At 35.9% G+C, this 17771-nt stretch overlaps 1 protein-coding gene across 5 annotated transcripts in view; it reads left to right on the top strand.

Moving 5' to 3' along the window:
* The first annotated feature begins 15082 nt into the window (after positions 1-15082).
* Positions 15083-17771, top strand: part of acap3a (ArfGAP with coiled-coil, ankyrin repeat and PH domains 3a) — an 83695-nt gene continuing 81006 nt past the window's right edge. For all 5 annotated transcript variants that reach the window (XM_073875495.1, XM_073875494.1, XM_073875493.1 and 2 more), the window contains exon 1: positions 15083-15271. In XM_073875495.1, the coding sequence (XP_073731596.1) occupies positions 15225-15271 (47 nt within the window). In that variant the 5' untranslated portion in view covers positions 15083-15224. The remainder of the gene's footprint in view (positions 15272-17771) is intronic.

The following is a 17771-nucleotide window of genomic DNA, read 5'->3' as shown; positions in this document are numbered from 1 at the left end:
TGTAAAAAAATGATCTTACCTGGTAGCCATCTTGAAGTAACTGGTCCATGTGCTTGGTCACTCAAAATCAAACTTTATTAAAATTCTGTATGTGTGCTTAAACTGTTCTCAAAAAGTGTTGCGGAGGATGAGAACATCAGGCATGGACACATCATTTTCCTAATTTTTCTTCATTATTATTATTATACATCAATATTCAGTAAATATTTTTCTGTCATCTAAAGTAGTCTAGCAAAACATCCATTTATTTTTTTCTTAATATTTTTGTGTTAATTTGATTAAATTACAACATAACGCATGTTCAAACACAGCCGGACACATTGCGGTAATGAGAATTTCAGCAGAAAATTAGATAAAATTTCCAATTATAAATTCTTATGTTGAAATCACACATTGTTCAAGGTAGAACACAGTATTGTGTTAATTCTGATGCTTTTTAATGTTACTATATTACACATTTTATAGTTAAAATCATTAGTGCCGTGGTGTTCAATGGTTTCGTGAGAATCACCCGCGTACACTGTAAAAAAATGTAAAAAAAATAGTTGTCACATGGTCAGAATCCATAGAGACAGAGCGCAGTTATGCTAATTTGAAAACCACGCCCCATTGGGGGGAAACAATCCAACTGTCTCCATTGACTTTGTATTACGTGAAGCTGCCTCCTTGTAATTTCTAGCTTATAACAAAAAACGGAATAATGCTTAAAAGCTGCTGTGTGACAATATGTACAGCTAACAAGCCAAAAAACCCAGAAATACGTTTTTATAAGCTGTCGAGCCGTAAAACCCAGCCTTTAAGGAGAAAAAAGTGGATCGCCAACTAAGTTTCCCTCTAGTGGACGCAATTCTATTAGTAGTACCATGAAAAGTTGCTTGTTTTCCACTTTTGTGTCTTTAAACACTCGTTTTGGGGGTCGATAGCTTACAAAAACTTATTTCTGTGTTTTTGGGCTTGTTAGCTGTACACATTGTCACACAGCAGCTTTTAGGCATTATTCAGTTTTTTTGTTATACGCCAGAAATGACAAGGAGGTGGCCTCTCGCAATACAAAGTCAATGGAGACGGATGGATTGTTTCCCCCCCGGTAGGCGTGGTTTTCAAGTTGTGACGCGCTGCGCTCTGTCTCTATAAGCACAACCGGCGCAACATCATAGAATGTCTCTGAACAGGTTCATGCCCACTATTGGGGGAAAACAAACTAGACCTCCCATTGACTTTCATACAAAATGGCGGAACAAAGCAACGTTCGTACACGCCCGGCAGGTGTAAATAACTTATGAAATCACTCAGATTGAACATGTTGGGTGGTTGTCTGTCCGTCCTGCCTGCCGTGGAGCGCGAGGGATGCATTGACATATTTAGTTTGGTCAATATAAAAACATGTCCCTTTCATTTTCACAGCGTCATATTTATGTAACAAAGCTTCCCATTGGCCAGAGGTGTCTTACCCGGACATTTACTCATACCTCATCGAGTCAACAGGGAAGACAGTGAATAATTTTACTTCGTATTTGAAAGTGACTTCGTATTTATTATGTTTTTTATTTAGAGTACTGAGTGCACTTTTCCGTCCAGCCATACAGCTAACTGGCTTAGTAATATTTCCAGCAATCACTGGATAGCGTTGTTACACAAATTTGACGCTGGGAGAATGAAAGAGACGTGTTTTTATATTGACCAAATTAAATGTGTTAAAGTATCTTTCGAGCTCTATGGCAGACAGGTTGGACAGATAATTACTCGACATGTTTAATCTGAGTGATTTCATAAGTTATTTACGCCTGCCGGCTGTGTACGAACGGAACGTTTTCCGCTATTTTGTATGGAAGTCTATGAGCAGTCTGGTTTGTTTTCCCCCAAAAAGGGGTGGTGACGAAATTTACAGTCAAGTTCCCAGATGTGCCGGTAGTCCGTATTAATGTACCATGTACCATACAGCTATATATACATTGGGTACCAAGATTGAACTCTTTAGGTTCAAAGCTGTACCTTGTAAAAGCGTTTAGCCCCAGTGAGAACTGTGGATCATATTTTGACCTTTTTTCTGACAGTCTTGCACCAAGGGCCTGGAGAAGTGTTGTCATTTTTTGAGTATTGCACTGCTATAGAGTTTTGGCCAAAAATATTGGCACCCTTGGTAAATATAAGTAGCCTAAAGAAAGCTGTGAAAATGAATCTACAATGTTTCTTCTTTTTTTTAAATCACAAAAATATGAAGATATTTCATTAAAGTAAAACAATTGAAAGTGAGGGGGGAAATTACATTATGAAATAAATGATTTTCTCTGATACACTTGACACAATTATTGGCACCCCCTCATTTAACTTCTTTAACTGGGACCCTGTACCAGGTCCAAAATTATTTATTATGACTTTATATAAAATATTCCTTTAATTTTTAATGGTCTGTCTTGGACCCAGTACCACATATGAGATACTGTTTCAAAGCTTAGACTCTCTACTTTCTGCAGATATGCATCACTTTTACTGTAAGAAAGTTATTTACACTTAATTTACACTATCACCCCCCCCCCATATTTTTTAAATAATTTAATATTCACATATTTCATATTTTTCAAGTATGACAAACATGGACAAGTCTTATATCAAATGAAAGCTCTCACTCTCAGGAATAGGGCTATTTTTGTTCTATTATTATCACATATCCAACAATCGTCGAATGAATAATTAGGTAAAAAGAATATTTTTAAATGTATGTGAAACTTGAGCGTGAACTGCCTCGGATAGCCACAAATGCTACTTCATCTTTTTTTTTAGATCCTACTCTAAAAAATGAGTCCATTCACTGCATTTTCTTTGGTTGTGTGCATGATTAATCCCTTGCTATTTATTATATGTGCAAAACAAAAAAAGTATTTTTATCTGAAAAATTTATTTTCACTACCTTCAGTAAAATAAGAATAACTTTTGAATTCGACATGCTAAAGAGGTCATTATTTTTTGGGGTGTTTACTGTCTGCTGCTGCTAACATCCAGAACTGTCTGCAGTCTGCTACAGAACCAGAGTTATCCACTTTCAACGACAGTTTACAACATAAAAAAGAAACAACATAAATAACAATATTTGTCACAAACAGCAGCTTTTTATGTAACTTTAAAGGGTTTTCTGTAAAATGATATAAAGATATTGCATTTATTCTGTATGTGGTTATGGGGACACTTCAAATATTTTAGGCGGATATTGAATACAAAAAGGGTATTATTGGAGTAACATTACTTTTGCATAGATTATGATAAAGAAAAAATTCCTTTTTCCTCTGTAAGCTGACAATTGCTAGAATCAAGCAAAACTGTCTGCAGGTTTCGTGACCACTCAGGGCCAGAGTTATACACTTTTAAATGCAGACTTTAGAAAATAAACACACCAAAAAGCGCTTATTTATTTTTGTGTTTATTAGAGGACTGACAACACATGTTTAGCACTTTTAACAGTATTTTGTGTAATTTCAAAGGGTTTCCTGTAAAATGATACCAAACTTTTGTATGTACACCTCTGCATGTGGGTATGGGAAGCTTTTGAAATTGGGTAGGCCAAATCCAGGTGAAAATCCCCAAAATAGCCTCGGAGCTACATCCATTTGCATGGATAAAAGCTCAGTCTTGCATTATAAAGTCTGATGAGGTTGAAGAATTCATGGCAAGTGATCTTAGATTATTTCATAATGTAATTTCCCTTTCAATTGTTTTAAGTTAAAAAAAGTCATAATTTTGTGATTTGTTTTGAAGCTTAAAAGAAGAAACATTGTCGATTCAGTTCCACAGTTGTCTTTGCTCATATTTACCAAGGACCCCAGTATTTTTGCAGACCGCTGTATGTGGTTGAAATAAAAAATAAAGTTTCTTGACTTTATACAGGCAGAAAGATTCCAAATATTTTGTATTTGTTTTATAAAACATTTAATTCTGGCTTAATGGTCCAGAAACCATGTTTTTTGGCAAATTGATTACATTGCAGTATTTGTATGGTAGTTTTACTGCACATTCCATAGCTAAACTATGGTTATTTTGGTCAGACCATAGTAAATTTTGATTTTTTTTTGTAAAGGGTTATCAAGGGTTAACTTATCAGACCCTTTTGTCTTAACTGTAAATATGCCCCTCTGGTCAATAATTATAAAAAATCTGAAAATAGTTATAAAAGTAAAAAATTACGATAAAACAACAGTAATAATACAAAGTTTTATTAACTTGTCTAAAAATTAATAATTCTCGCGGTACTCTGATGTCACTCGCAGATCAGTTTGCGCAGCGCAGCATGAACGGGCATGAACGTGAACACACGTGACGTGAGGTTTTGGTACCGGAGCATCACTTTTTTGTTCTTCCGCCCCTGCCCCTGCGGAGGTCTGGGTTACATGAATGTGTAAAGTTAATAGATTAGTGTGTTAGAGATGAACAATTGTTATTTACTGATTATAGGTTGTATTTTTCCTGTATGGTGGTATCGTTTGTTTTTTGTTCTGCTTTATCAGAATCAGTTCTGCTGCCCTAATTCTGCTGACCAAAAAACCTCAAAACAGGTTTCAGTCTTTTGCAAAGTTCACCACTCACTGTACTGTTCAGTACTTATTGTAGATGTTTATCAGCTTGTTAAATCTGACGTCACACGGCGCAACTTTCGGTTCCAACGCTGCATCAGATGCCTGAATCAGATGACCCCTGGTGGTTCGCGGAGAAATTGCAGGGGGGTTGTGAGTTATTAAAGGGATCATTTTATGACATTTTTTTTAAAGATGTAAAATAAATCTTTGGTGTCCCCCGAGTGCGTGAGGTTTTAGCTCAACATACCCCGCTGATAACTAATTACAGCAAGTTAAATTTGCAAATTTTGTAGGCCTGAGCAAAAGTGTGCCGTATCTGGGTGTGACTTTTAAAATGCAAATGACCGGATGAAGTGCAAACACTGATCACAATATTGGTGGTTTGTTGTAATTAAAACTCAATTGTGCTGTCAAGTCCTTCTTTTCTCCCTCTTACTCTCTGCATTAAATGGCAGTGCTGTGGTTGGATAGTACAGATAAAGGGGGTGGTATTAATATAATTCGCCTTGCTACCCACCTCACAAAACAGGCAACATCTGAACGACCTAATTTTTCACATGCCTGCAGTAAATGGCTTACCCAAACAAAGTTTCTGGGTTGATCTTTATCACATTTTCTAGGTTGATAGAAGCACTGGGGACCCAACTATAACACTTAAACATGGAAAAAGTCTTATTTTCACGCTATGGCCCCTTTAAAAATTCATCACTTATAATTAAATTATAAAATCAATAAATAATTGTAAAATCTAAATAAAAAACTGTATATTAATCTGCATGTCATGCACCATTACACAACATCATAAAACTGAGAACTCATGCAAAATTGAAAGATAAGTGTACCATGTAAAAGAAAATTACAAGATAAAGGTCCAATAACAGATAAAATAACAATAGCTTTGTAAAATACTACTAATAAATAAATAAATAAATAAATTTATTGAAAATGTATCTAAAATCCCAGAAGTAAATTTAGTAAAAAATGGGTCAATGGGGATTCAGCTGAGATAAACTTAAAAACTTTTTATAAGCGCGAGTTCATAAAATATATCTTAAATGTGTGGTATGAATAAATACAACTGCTGTTGAGATTGTAGGCCGTTTCTCAATATGAAGGCTGCAGCCTCCGGAGGTCGCATATGCAGGCTTCATACGTCATCAAGTCTGGTTTATTTACGTTAACTGAGCATTACACGTCATAGGCATATTACATCAATTTACGATTAACTAAGAATAATAGTCTTTATAATTGTTAATATTTTGAAATAAAACAGTCTTGATGATGTATGAAGCTTACAAATGCGACCTCTGGAGGATGCAGCCTTCGGATTGAGAAACGGCCGTAGTCTCATGAATGGTTTTCGTTACGTCACAATTTAACAAGAAGATTATCCGTGTGAACGCTAGATGGCGCAAAAACCTAATTCATTGTTATTCTTAACAAGTGTTTCTCAGACACCTCGGGATACCTAAAAATATTTAGAATAATGCAAAAACATTTTATAAAGCTTAAAAAAAATTAAAAATAACATTCTGTGTCTTTACTTATTATAACAAATATACAGTAATACTTTACCAGCTAAGCCAAACTCTAGAATAGCCTATTATATTGGGTTGAATTGGGAGTGAGTCAAAAAGGTTGAGATCCACTGTTGTAGGATTTAAGCAACATATTTCCAGCCATGGTCAATTCTGTGTCATAATACCATTTAATATGGATTTGAATGCATACATAATATTTTCAAGCATCTTTATTAAAGTTGCTTATACTCAATAGAGCAAGGGTGAGCAATATGACCTTATAAATACGAAAAGATGCCCTTAAAAAGGAGCATGCTTTAAAAGAAGTATAGATTTAAGAATCATATCTTTTAACATTGTGATAGACTGATTTGCACATACTATAAGTATAAAGAGTCAATTGTGCAGAACTGACACAACTGCCCAAAGGTTAAATAAGTTGAGTTTACCGCAGTGATTTCATGGAAACACCAGATCACAACATCAAGTCCTAAACCGATTCAAATGACTCAGTGGTTTACCTGTATTTAAATATTCTGCCTGTGACCTCTCCTATTTGTCATTAGAGTTATGTAAGCTTTTCAAAGCACGATACACAACAGACAGGAGGTAAAATTTTGGACACATCGATCTGTTCCCATAAATGTTTTACAGCACTTTTAGCACCACAGTCCTAATCACTTCAAGTGTGTTGTTTTTTACTCTCAAATTCTGCACACATACTGACTTTAGAGGTCTACTGAGACATTCAAAGTCAAATGATTCTGCAAAGCATTATGTGATTAGTCTTTAACATTATTTAAATGCACAAAATGAGAGTCAATGTCAAAACATTGCATTTTATGTCTTTTACTCAACTTCTCAACTTTCACTAAGGGGCATGTTGTCACCAAAGGTAACGTGGTGAATGACCAATTTTAAATTATTGTCATATTGGGTTGTCATTGTCTCATATATGATACACTTAATAAGGTTGTATTTGTTAACATTTGTAAATGCATTAGATTAGTTAACTACAATGAACAATATAATTTATCAGCTTTTATTAATCTTTAGTTAATGCAAAACAATTGTTGATGTTAGTTCATTGTGCATTAACTAATGGTAACAGTTACAACTTTTGATTGTATAAATGTATTAAGATTAATAAATGTTGGATGAACAACATTGCTAATGCATTAACAAATTCCACCTTATTATAAAATGTTATACCCATATTATTGTAGTACATTTTTAATTCATTGTATTAACTTGTATTCAAAAACAGTTCTGTGGCCATGGAAAGAAGGACTTTTTGAAGGGATTTTTGGAGGGCATTTGGCGTGGGGCTTCGTGCCAACAGACACTAAAACACTAGCGTGTTTGCCAACACTAAAAGTAAAGTATGTACTAAAATATGTGGAAGGCACTCGAGATGAATAATAGATCAGAGAGAGAAAGAAATTGTGGGAAGTGCATTAGAAAGAGGGAAAAACAGAGAGCATGCATTACAGTATTGGCAGGAAAGTGCCGGATTTACTCCAGCGGCTGTTGGTTGTGGCACCTGCAGTCAGAAATGATTGTGTTACACGCTGTGTGTGCTCGAGAGAGACTGCCTGACTTCTTCCATATGCACATGTGGGGGAGAGAGAGAGAGATAGAGAGAGCATGGAAAAGCATGGGGATCAAAAGTAGGTCATTCTCAATGAGACTTGCATCTCTTCAACAAATCCACCAATCCACACTACAGCAGCACACGTGTCCACAATGATAAAGAGAGAGAGAGAGAGAGAGAGAGAGAGAGTCCAAACATGCACAGGTGGATGACAAGTTTGATTAACTGTCTGTCATTTCAAGCAGGACTAGAGATTATCATAACCTAGTTAAGCTGTGGAATACAACTTCAATGCAAAGATAAAAGATTTGCTGTACATTTCTCTCTTTCTCTCTCTGTCTCTCTCTCTCTCTCTCTCTCTCTCTCTCTTTCTCTCTCTCTCTCTTTCTAATTTAAACTGCTGACTCAACAGGCACTATAATGAGACTAAAAAGAAAGAAATGAGCTTTGATCTGTAAAAGTCCTTGACAAAGCTCCGGGGAAGAGCATCAGGAGGAAGTCTTGCTAGAATTAAATCATACACCATAGTAGAGAAGACTTCACATGAAGGTTTATCTTTAGGGGATACAAACACATGATCTGATGTTCTCATGATCTGACATACTGTATCACTCATTGCTGGTGCCCAAAATGAGCCTTACAAATGTCATTAATGATGAAAAGCTTTTACAGTGAAACACTGTAACACGTTTATTGCTTCACCTTACTACAGTCTGAAGTTGATTCATTTTTTATGTTTTCTTGCGGTCATCTTATGGTTTCTGAGCATGATTTCAGAAGTAAATGACATCATTCAGATTCATAGTAAGGACTTTCTCTCTGTGACACCCTGCTGAATAATTGCATTGTACAAATGCCTGGAGTAAAATCTGCGTGTATCCCTCCCTCAGGCCGTCCCATTTCCTGTGAATTAATAATGTCCTCTATTTTTGACTTCAGATAGGAAATGCGGGCTGTTGAAATGCTCTAATTTGGTACTTGCCATAAAATGCCATTAGAACAATAGATGTTTTGATATATTTAAATACTCATCTCATATACTTATCATGTGCATTTCAATGAACAACAGGGATATTTTTACAGAGCTTATCTTCAATATTACAATTAATAAATATGAAAGTACTTTGAAAGGTCTTTGCGCATGTTTTTCTATATTAACCCTCTAAACCCCTGATTTTCTTGTTTACACTAAGGGTCCTTGGGGGTCAAAATGACCCCAGAAATTAAGTGATTACAAATATATACACAGCATTAATGTATATATATATATATATATATATATATATATATATATATATATATATATATATATATATATTTTTTTTTTTTTTTTGTTATATACACACACATTTTTAATGATACTATTAATATGTAATTTACTTCCCAACTATACATTAATGCTGTGTTTTGGGAAATATAAAGTACTTTTGTACTTGTTTACCACTAAATTCCTTAACTCCACCATTAGCTTGCATGTAAATTATAACATTTTTATGAATTTTATTATTTGAATCGCTTTTAGATATTGATCTAGATGTTATGTGTTGAATTTGGCCATCTGCTGGTTAGAAAAAAACATAAAAGAATTACAGTTACCAGTGGCGGATTAAGCAAATTGGGGGCCTAAGGCAAAGGGACCCCCTATCTGATCTTTAAAAGAGGAATACCAGTAAATGTGTGACCTTGGGGGGACATTTGAGGTGATTTTTACAGCGGTTTAATTTAGTGGATGTTTTCATCACAAACTCAACAAAAGGGTTATGAATTTGCCAATAGTGTTGTTGACTTTTTGAAAAATGTTCAAAGCGTTTTCCCAAAATATGTGTCAAAAGAAGATTTGTCACTAAAAATTATTCCATTTGCTAAAAGTTGTGGTCAAATTAAGACTCAAATGGTACTTTTCCATTGCATAGTACCCCACGGTTTAGTTTAGTTTGGGTTGGGTCAGCTCACCTCACTTTGGCTTGGTTAGCTTATCCATCGAGTTTAGTATCACTTCGCAGTGGGAGGGTTATAGGCATGTCGTTAAGTTTGCGCTACCTACTTCTGTGACATTATACAAGTGAGAGCGTTGCTGTACATTCCCATACATTTATTTATTTCTCAGTCCGCCACAAAATTAAAATTGGCCACCACAAATAGATGTTTGCACATCGCGTTTATCACTAACGTTACCTCTGTCTCACATCCCCAACATAACATAACGGTTAAATTAGTTTTTTCTGTAGTAACTTTATTTACATCATCACAAAATCATTTTTATCAGTGTAGGGCTAGGGCTATTTCCAACAGAACTAGGCGGTTGACTCACCAAACCATTATTGTAGTGACAGATAAACATTAACTGGACTTTTTTTTACAACTACTTCAAAGTTTCATCGTATTTCTTAAGAATATTAATACAATTTACCATGCTTTTGAAGTGTTCATGATGATAAGGGTTTATTTATTTATTTATTAGGTTGTTGGGCGCCCCCTACTATTACCGCTGGTAGGGGGCCCCAAGCAGCCGCCTACCTGCCTCTATGTTAGGACCGCCTCTGACAGTTACTCACTTTGACCTGGGCTCTCAGTGACATCATCACTCCTGACTACTCACCCTCTCACTCATCGTCAATATTACTGCGCCCGAGGTCGAAGTGCTGCAAACTAAAGCCCTTTTCACACAGACATTACGTAAAATACACGGGAAAGGCATCCGGGATTTTTCCGGGACCCTTAGTTTTTTTGTTCATTCACACTGCCATAATTACCCGGCATCTGATGGTCCCGGAAAGGCACGTGACCTATTGAAAGTCCCGCCCTCTCTTCTACGCAGCATCTGAAGTTTGCATATTATATATTATTTCTCCCTCCAAGAACCACTCGCATGCATTTTTGTTTATGATAAGATTATAAAGGAGTGCGTGACGCGCGGTTCTAATGCTGGTGAATGATCTCAGCTTCAGAGTGGATATTTGACGAGCTCCCTGATCTCTGCTTTAATACAGTTTCAGACATTTCTCATCGTGATTGTTTATATGCATTTAAAACCCGCATTTTGAGGAGCTGAACGATATATCTCGTTGGGATGACATGCGGGTATTTTCGTTTATTATAGCTCAAATGAGCACGTGACGCGATATTCTTTTATGCTGCTGAATGATCTCCGTTTCAACACAGTAAGTAACGAGCTAACTTACCTGATATCTGCTTCAGTCCAGTTTGCTGACATTTCTCGTCGTGAATGTTGTAAAACCCTTATTTTAAAGAGTTGAACCAACTTCATGTTGCCATGCGCGTCCTCACTACGGCACGTGCGTCATTGTTTATGCGTCTCATTTATCATTTCCTGATAACTGCGTCAATCTAGTTTGCAACATTTCTCGTGGTGAATGTTTATAAGCATGCTATCTCTCGTTTTAAGGAGCTGATCCATAACTTTTGTTGTGATGATGCGCGCGTCCTCACTACGACACGCCCATTATGGCATTGTTTCGGCTTCTTGTTCAACCCACAGGGTTATCCGTGTATCTGACTAGGTCCTCTTTCCGGCAATGATCCCAGAAGATTAACGGGACAAGTTTGTGTTCACACAGACGCTTGTCTGGCAATTTTTCGGGTATTTTCTGGGACCAAAGGTCTGTGTGAATGGGTTTAAGTGTTCGTCCACCATACAATATATTTTCCTTTTTTATCCGCTTAAAAATCGCCACATTTGATTTTGTGCCACCATACTTACTCGTTTAACTACTCATGTAACAGTCTTTAAATAGGGAAAACATGGAAGTGTTTGGTGGCTTTTAAATTTATCCCTGTTTGGATCCCAAGGAATGAATGGGGCTAGGCTAAATGCTAACACATTCACTACGCACTGTACAAAGATTAATTGCACACATTAAATAAAGATAGGGATGTATTAATTCGTCTAAGTTGAGGTAAGAACATAGTAAAATATAAAAAAACGGTGGTGTTTTCCTTTAATGTGAGATATGGTGTCCATCAGTGTTGTACACTGAAACTTGAGTTGCCTGTGACAGCTGGCAATGTTTTAACCAGAAATGTCCACAGATGTTTGCATCTTTGTTGTTGTACTTATTGCAAACCGCAGGAATGCAAATCCTTCTTAGTATCAGGTTTCTCTGTGAGAAAATCTACAAATCAAACACTTCCAGTTGTTAAAGGAAACCTGTCAGTAGAGAGGAGGAAATGTTTACTCATCATGTCAGTAAAAATATGCTTCAGTTGATTGTAATAATAATACAGTGGTACACATTTTGTGTATAAAGCATAGAGAAAACCTTTTTAGAAAGCATGAGGTTTATGAACTGACAGCCAAATGTGTCCAAATGTGTTTTTCTTACTTATCGCTCAATATATGTCAGAAACAAACAACACATTAACTGTCATGTCCAATAATTGTGAATATTGACAGACTGACCTTCACCCAACGGTGTTGCCAAAATAAGACAAAGAGCACTATAAAAAACTTGCAGTGTTTTTAAAATAACCATCTGTCAGGACATAATTGTAATGTTTGCCTTAAAAATACACATTCGTCAGTTTCAAAATGGAAATGTTTTATTTTTAACCTAATAGGTCAAATTATGGGTAATGTTTTGGCTGACTAGTATCAGTGCTTAAAATACCACACTGAGACGGAGAATTATTGATATTTAAGGCTACCAAAAACGACAGCTGTGGCTTCTGTGATGTTTGTTGCGTTTGGACATCTGCAGTGTTATAAACTGGGAAAGTAAGAAGATAATTATGACTCCTGTCATTCACTTTTGCTACCAAAGGCTCACTTATGTAAATCATTGTAATTCCATTTGGTGCATTTCTTAGAAATCCATTCACCCCAAAAAACAGATGAATAAGCTTGAACCACTATATAGGTAAAAGCCAATGTTATCTGCAGGCCGAGCATTGATACAAACATATTTCAAATGCACATTTTACATGTCCTGGTAAATATGATGCTGGTGGTTGACCAGCTTTTTTCCAGACATTCTATGTGAAGTGGTTCCGTTTCCGAGAACCGATATGAACGATTAACATTTTATAATGAGAAAAAGAGGATTTCTCTGACCTTAAGCTGTCATCAAAGTTAAACATCAATTGAAAGATTTCGTCCATGCTACAGTTAAGTTTCAGAAAGGAGCAGAAAGCGGATAATTCATAGTCTAAACATTCTTGAAGATGAAACGGATGAATTACAGTTAAGTGTGTGTATGGCCTATAAAGTTATGACTTAAATCAAAGCACACAAGTTTCTTCAGTGCTAGAGGTCATTTGTACAGTCTGCATCCGTCATTTATATGTCTACAAAGGTTTCACCTTTGATGTGCCCACTTGGAGATTTATAACAAGTATTGTGAAAAGTGCTAAACACAAAAAATTGAATTAAACTGAATTGCTAAAGAAGACTTATGCAGAATAACAAATCAAGGCACAAAATCATGAAGATGTAGCTATAGAGAACAAATCTCAATTATGTAATATGTAAAAAGGCACATGAGTGCATCAACCTCTTTCATGCAAATATAGGATTGACAAAGGGGTGTGTAGACTTTGAACAGCTTTAGGGATCGTCACAAAATTCACCTAAGCATTTCTCTTAACTGTATATCTGTGCATGTGACTTAAAGTTGCAATGAAATTGAAATGAAAAACTGTAATTTGTTTTGGAATATTGTGTTTTTTTAATTATAAATGACTTATCTGTGAGCATAATTTTTTATTAAAAATGTATGTGCCCTTATAATCTTAAATCAAAGCAAATCTCCTCCCCTCCTCGAAACGACCTAGTCTTACTTCCGGTCATATGGTATAGAGACAAAGCAGAAGGCGTCATAACCTGAAAACCAGGCCCACCGGGGGGGAAACAATCCATCCGTCTCCAGTTACTTTGTATTGCGAGAGCCTGCCTTCTTGTCATTTCTGGCTTATAACAAAAACAGAATAATGCCTAAAAGCTGCTGTGTGACAAGATATACAGCCAACAAGCCAAAAAACCCAGAAATACATCTCTAAAAACTGTCGACCCCAAAAAAACAGCGTTTAAAGACACAAAAGTGAAAACAGGCAACTTTTCATAGTACTACTGCTATTAATAGAACTGCGCCCACTAGGGGGAAACGTAGTTGGTGATCCACTTTTTTCTCCTTAAAGGCTGGGTTAAAAACGTATTTCTGGGTTTTTTGGCTTGTTAGCTGTACACCTTGTCACACAGCAGCTTTTAGGCATTATTTTGTTTTTTGTTATAAGCAAGAAATGACAAGGAGGCGGCCTCTTGCAATACAAAGTCAATGGAGACGGTTGGATTGTTTTCCCCTCGGTGGGCGTGGTTTTCAAATTAGCATAACTGCGCTCTGTCTCTATGGCAGGTGGGCGGGTTCCCTGAAAAGATTAGCAAACAGCAACATGACCCAACTTCAAACTATCCAATCAGTTCTCGATGGACGAATTCAAGTCAAGCCCTTCCTTTTTTATTATAAAAGCAGTTTCACTCGGATATACGTCACCACGGGGAAAATAAGACAAACGCTACTTCAGTTTTATGGCAACTTTAAGTTGTGCAATTTCTTTGGACTCTTTATTTATTCTGACTGTTAGTTTATTTATAATACTAGCTTAACGAAAAACAACTGAATTAAAAATGCACAAACCTAATAATGTGTAACAACAAATGAATATTAACATTCATTTTTATTACAAAATCAATTAGAAATTCCATAAAAAGTTTGTTTAGAAATCCCGCAATGCAGGTAGGGATCACAATCTAATTACCGTTAAAATTTCCCTGCTGAATAAAAACAATAAAACCATTACAGAAAATTCTAATGGTTTCCATTAAAATACCAATAGGAACAATTAGCTTTTACCATTAAAACCACTACACTGTAGTGTGTTTTGAGCCAAATTCCATTAGAACTAATAAAATTCCCAATAAAACCAATAGAATTTCTGTGATGGTGTCTATTGTTTGTTTTTTTTAGCAGGGTTGACATTCAGATTAAATTCTGCACGGATTTGTAAGAATAAATGAAGAGTTTTGTTGCAAAACGAGATAACTCAGTTTTTAACATTTTTGTTAAAACATGTTTATTATTATGTAATCATGTTATTATTTTGTTATATGGTGCTACTAAGCTGTATTTTTTAAGTTATGAAGGTTTAAATCAAACAAACCAACTGCAGTTGAATTTACAGTATTGGAATGCACAACCAAAAATTTCTGAAAAATTAAAAAACGAAACTCTTCAAATATATAAATAATTATAACGTTTTTCATAATGTACTTTAAAAACAATGTCAGACACATGTATGCATTATATTAGGCAATATTTCACTTCACACGCTTTTTCCAGGTACGAGAAACTTTCGATGATCCCTAACTGCTCCGTTAGGAGCGAGTGTTTGAGATTAGTGCACACTCCACTCCACACACTCTCTGCGCGTGAGGTGGAGAAGTACGAGTCTGTGGGATCTTTTACATATTTTCCTTTCCTTCTTACCAAGATGAAATTTCAGTTTTAATCGCTGTGTGAAAGATCGTCCACGATGACGGTGGATTTTGAAGACTGCATTAAAGACTCGCCCCGATTTCGGTAAGATGCGCGATTTCTCTTGCTTTGAAAAACCGCCGCACGCCCTTTACAAACCGAGTGATTTATTTGGGTGATATTTTATGACATTAAAATAACAAGCAAAAATTCACGTTGACATGTAATGTTACATTTCCAGTTGGAGGCGTCATTTATTCAGTTTTATTGTTTGCTCCTGTATGAATGCATCGTGATCAACCTGTTTCCCTAACGACTGATCTCAGCGCAGTGTTAAAGACGATTCACGTTAAATTAGTTTTTTATAATCAAGTCTCGTGCCCAGCATATTATATCCGAACAATTTATTTAACAGTAGCTCTTTTTATCCCAATGTTAAAGTACTCATAAAAGCTGATGATTTGGTCCTCTTGCATTGAAGTAACGTACAGTCTACGCAATAAAGCTATATGTGGTTGAGAAAGGGTTAACATTTAGCTGACATCGGAAAGGTTGTTGGGTCGAATCTCAAAAAGGGATTCTATACTATGTCCAATATACCCTAGAAACACATCAAGACTTTTAAAGGTATAGTTCACCCAAATGAAAATGCATCCATCATCTACCTTTTCCCTCATGTTAACTAAAACAGAAGATATACATTTTTTTGGAACATATAGTCAATTTGGATAAAAACCAATTACTTGTTAAATTACTTTAATAATCTTTAAACATCATCAACGTAGAAGAATTGTGTTATTTTTACATCTTTACATTATTCTGCATAAAACTGCTCTCATGACATCTATCCACTCTCATGATGTACTTTTCATCCATCTTTGCCTTCATTGTGGATTTATATATTGTTTATAATGGGTTAATATAGTAATATCACTAATAATTTATAACATATTGCTCACCAACTTACTAATAATAAGTAAGTGTGAGAACAATGTTTGTCTATCTGTCCAATGACCAGCAGTTATTGATTTTCCATGATTCACTCGACATATGGCTCACATCCCATGCACTAATGTGTTGGTGTTGATATCTGGGGGCGTTCAGCTTTATTTTGGCTGTGATGAGACGGATACTTACCGAATCACGCACATAGTTTTTCAATAGCTGATCTAATTTTTCCTTAAGGGAATGTTTAAAAATGACATTTCTTTCTCTTTAGTGTAAATGTGAAATGTATCGTTTTTAAGCCACTAGCATCACCAAATGAAATTGACATACTTCTACTTTCAATTCTGGATGTGGGATATCAGGGAGATGTTCGTTACGTAAAAGTTAAATTGGCATCAGTGTTATGTGAAATGTAGCGTAGGAAGCCCATTCGTTGAAATCCGGATGCAGAGCAAGTAACAGCACATCCTCAATTAAAACCATATTTTATTTGCAGCTATTTTGAGAAATAGGAAATCTTCTGAAAACCCGCCTGTTAGTTTCTTTATGAAATAATTTATTATTATAATTTCTCAGGTCATTTTTCTTGGCATGAAAAGGGTAAAACATAATAACCTGAAGCTTAGCGGCTCGGCGCAGATGTGTAACTTGAAATGACTGAGAGAATTTCTTCCCGTCCAATGACTCTCTTGACAATATATTCGGAGGGGAAGGAGGCAGGATGGTTTAAACGTTATGCGAAAACATGGGATCTAAAGAATTTCGATTGTCCCACGCAATGACTCTCGCTGTGACTGTGGTTAGCACGGAGAACCAGAGGTTACAAAAATAAACCAGCATTCCTTTTACACTCACATCCCCACCATTAGATCCAGTTACTCCCCGCGTGAGCGGCAGTGTCGGGGTGGGAGTGCGTATGAAGGGGCGGCAGATATAATCCCTGCTCCAAATCAAAGACTTCCAGGTTTGGAGGCAGTGCTTTAATGGATGCCATGTGGCTTTGTGAGTCAGAGCTGTTCAGTTTCCTGAGGGATCTGTAGAAACTTTGTGAAGAAATGTTTATGAAGAAAGTAGATTTTTAATATTTTGTAGAGAATATGAGGCTTCTTGTCCGTGATGTTGTGCTGGCTCGTTGCCAGGTTGTTGATATCTTGTTGCTAAGGTGTTCTTAGTAGGTTGTAGTATGATGTTTTTTGATTGCTAAGAGTTGTCCATGAAAGAAATATGCAGATTCGGTCTAAACCTGATAATATTCAAAAGTGTGCCAAACCTACACTAAACATACATTTTAAATGCCAAACCCAACTGTTGAGTTTACATTAACCAATCCTAAGTTGGTTCAACTCAAAATGATTTGTTATTTCAATCTATGGTTAGGTAAAATATGGCCAGACCTGAATGTTGAGTTTAAATAAACCAATCCTGAGTTGTGTCAATCCAAAATGATTGGTTGTGTCAATCCATAATTTGGTAAAATATGACCATACCCAAAGGTTGAGTTTAAATGAACCAGTCCTGAGTTGTTTTAATCCATAGTTGGCTAAAATATGGCCAGATCTGGATGTTGAGTTTAAATGAACCAATCCTGAGTTGTTTCAATCCAAAATGATTGGTTGTTTCAATCCAATGTTTGTATAATATGGCCAGACCTGCATTT

This window comes from Misgurnus anguillicaudatus, chromosome 13, assembly GCF_027580225.2.
Source record: "Misgurnus anguillicaudatus chromosome 13, ASM2758022v2, whole genome shotgun sequence".
Classification (NCBI taxonomy): Eukaryota; Metazoa; Chordata; class Actinopteri; order Cypriniformes; family Cobitidae; genus Misgurnus; species Misgurnus anguillicaudatus.
Note: the sequence above shows the minus strand (reverse complement) of the source record. Positions and strands in the feature narration are given on the sequence as shown.